The sequence below is a fragment of the Babylonia areolata genome, chromosome 4 (assembly GCF_041734735.1).
Source record: "Babylonia areolata isolate BAREFJ2019XMU chromosome 4, ASM4173473v1, whole genome shotgun sequence".
NCBI lineage: Eukaryota > Metazoa > Mollusca > Gastropoda > Neogastropoda > Buccinidae > Babylonia > Babylonia areolata.
The window spans coordinates 48,031,158-48,033,657 of record NC_134879.1 but is presented as its reverse complement, the minus strand read 5'-3'; the positions used below and the strand labels follow the sequence as shown (position 1 = coordinate 48,033,657).

Sequence of the window (2,500 nt, the reverse complement as noted above, 5' to 3'; positions counted from 1 at the left end):
GTCGTTGTTGTCGTCATCATCATCATCATCATCATCATCATCAGTATTATTCTTATTCCTATATGTTTTGTACACCAGACGGAGGCAGTAGCGGTGGCATCAATGATCAGCTGGAAGCTTTCCTCAACCAGATCCGTGAAAGGATGAATTCCATGGGACTCTTCCAGGTCACAAACCTTCTTCCTTTTTTTTTCTAGGACACAGGGGATGGGGCGGGAGAGAGAGAGAGAGAGAGAGAGAGAGAGAGAGAGAGAGAGAGAGAGAGAGAGAGAGCTTACTTTAACGAGAAATAAAGCACAATCAAACAAACAACAAAAATCCAAAAACCAGCAACAACTGCTACAACTACAGCAACCAAACAAATGAAACAGCTGGTGAATAAATCACCCACACAGTTAACTGTCAGAATATTGAGCGTTCTTTTTTTTCTTTTTTTTTTCAATCAGGATGTAATTAATTGTGTGTGTTGTGTGTGTGTGTGTGTGTGTGTGTGGTAAACTTTAACATTACCAATTTCTCTGGAAATACTTTGTCTGCCAATACCAAATTGGGCTTAAACATAGTCGGAAGAAAATCTTCACAGTCATACCAATAATAGGTTTGTACGTCTCCCGAATTTAGCCGTATTCCCGAATCATTAGCAGTTTATTTCGTTGATGTTCGTTCCGGATTCCGAAAACCGCTGTTACCCTTTTGCAGCTGCCTGATTGTCTGGTGAGAAGACGCCATTACTTCGTTTTTCTTGTTCGCAATAAAAACCAAAGAAATACACATTCTGGACAAAACACGTACGGTGACACTAACTACATTATTGGCGTATTTACTGCATATGAATATTCTAAAGTGGACACTGAATTGACTAGAATGAACGGAAAAGAAATTTTGAATCAACCGTTTCACTGAGTTGAGGTCTGCGTCGTCTACACAGTACTGGTCAGTGCCGCAGATCTTGACAAAACATGTTGCAAAGCCTGACGCGATGGCAACGTCTCCATTACCACCGAATTAAAACTTTTTTTTTAGATTAATCAATGACGTGTTTACTACATATGAATGTTTTAAAGTGAATTCAGAATCAACCAGAATGAACAGAAAAAAGAAATTGAATGGACGATGTACTTTCTCAGTGAGTGGAAAGACAAGCTTGTTGAACATGGATATCTGCAGATCTATAAAAACGGACATATATTGTTGTGTTTTTTGAGGCGATGGAAACGTCTCCTTTACCTCGGACTTGAAAGAAAATTTTAAATGCCCGAGATGTTCCAAAATAACATGATTTCAAACGGCATTATCACTTCGCTGCCGATTTATTCCACTAAAAGAACATACTCATATAATAATTTTTGAACGTCAGCATTGAAAATGCGTTAGTGCAGTGGATAAAACCACTCATTCTTTATCCAAACATCCTAGGTTCGAATCTGCACGAAGCCTTTTTTTTTTTTAACGCGAAGCTGTATATAATTATGATAATGAATAGAGAACACATTTCAACAAACCTATTTTTAATTTCTATATTTTTTTCCTTTTAGTGTGTATCACAAGTGAGTCTTGAAGGCCTTGTCTTTCTTGTTGCATTATGTTCTTCAATTCTTAATGGCAAAAAGAGTTTCAAAAGGAGCTAACTATGGTTGTGGAATTTTCCATTTCACAACAGTAATTGTACATTTAATCCAGGCCCCCCGTCTTGCCACAGATCGCCAACTTTGTCTCCCTAGCAACGCCATTTAGGTATAAATCGTCCGAAAAAGTAAAGTAAGTAAGTGTATATTTTACTAAGGAACTTTGTAGGGTCGAAACAAGGCAGGCAAAGTTAGATATGCACTTTTTGATTTTACAACTGTGGTGGTGTATTTTACAAAGGAGCTCTTTCACAGGAAAACAAGTGCAGGGGGCGGTGATAGCCTTGGTAAACATCGTGGTTCTGGTCAGATTTCGAAAAATAGGTAGTTTTCAAACGCACTTTTCGATTTTATAATTGTAATTGTACATTTTACTGTCGGGCGAAAACAGGTGAAGGAGTAGTGATAGCCTTGGTAAAGAAGACCATGCTTCGGGTGAAATGGTGAAAAGAGGTATAGTTTTCAAAGGCAGGTAACTTTGATAATGCATTTTTCTCTGTAATTGTGTATGATAGCCAGTCGTGTTCAAGTATGGCCATCAGAACAGCAGAGGAGGTAACTGCTTTCCCGACTATCTAGGCTACAACTTGATTATAGCGGAGAGTGTCTTGCCCAAGTTACATCCCCACTCTCTAGGCCAAGAGGGTTTTAGGACAGTCAGCATTGGGAATGGTTCCCAATGGCCAACTAGCCCCCAAGGCTGCAGCACTACGAGCCAGTGCAATGTTGCCTCCTAGTTTGAGAGTCATAGTCCTTCACAAAAGACTAAGCTGTAAATGAATTCCAATTGCACTAGAGAAACCATTGATAATACAGCTCTCACCTTGCTGTTGGCCCAACTGTAACCTTATTTCAACCTGTGATATAAGCTGAGT

General features: G+C 39.2%; 1 protein-coding gene across 1 annotated transcript in view; it reads left to right on the top strand.

Moving 5' to 3' along the window:
• LOC143281252 (adipocyte plasma membrane-associated protein-like) overlaps nucleotides 1-2,500 on the top strand; it is a 32,453-nt gene that overhangs the window by 29,173 nt on the left and 780 nt on the right. The window contains exon 9 of the mRNA XM_076586362.1: nucleotides 79-167. Coding sequence (XP_076442477.1) covers nucleotides 79-167 — 89 coding nt within the window. The remainder of the gene's footprint in view (nucleotides 1-78; nucleotides 168-2,500) is intronic.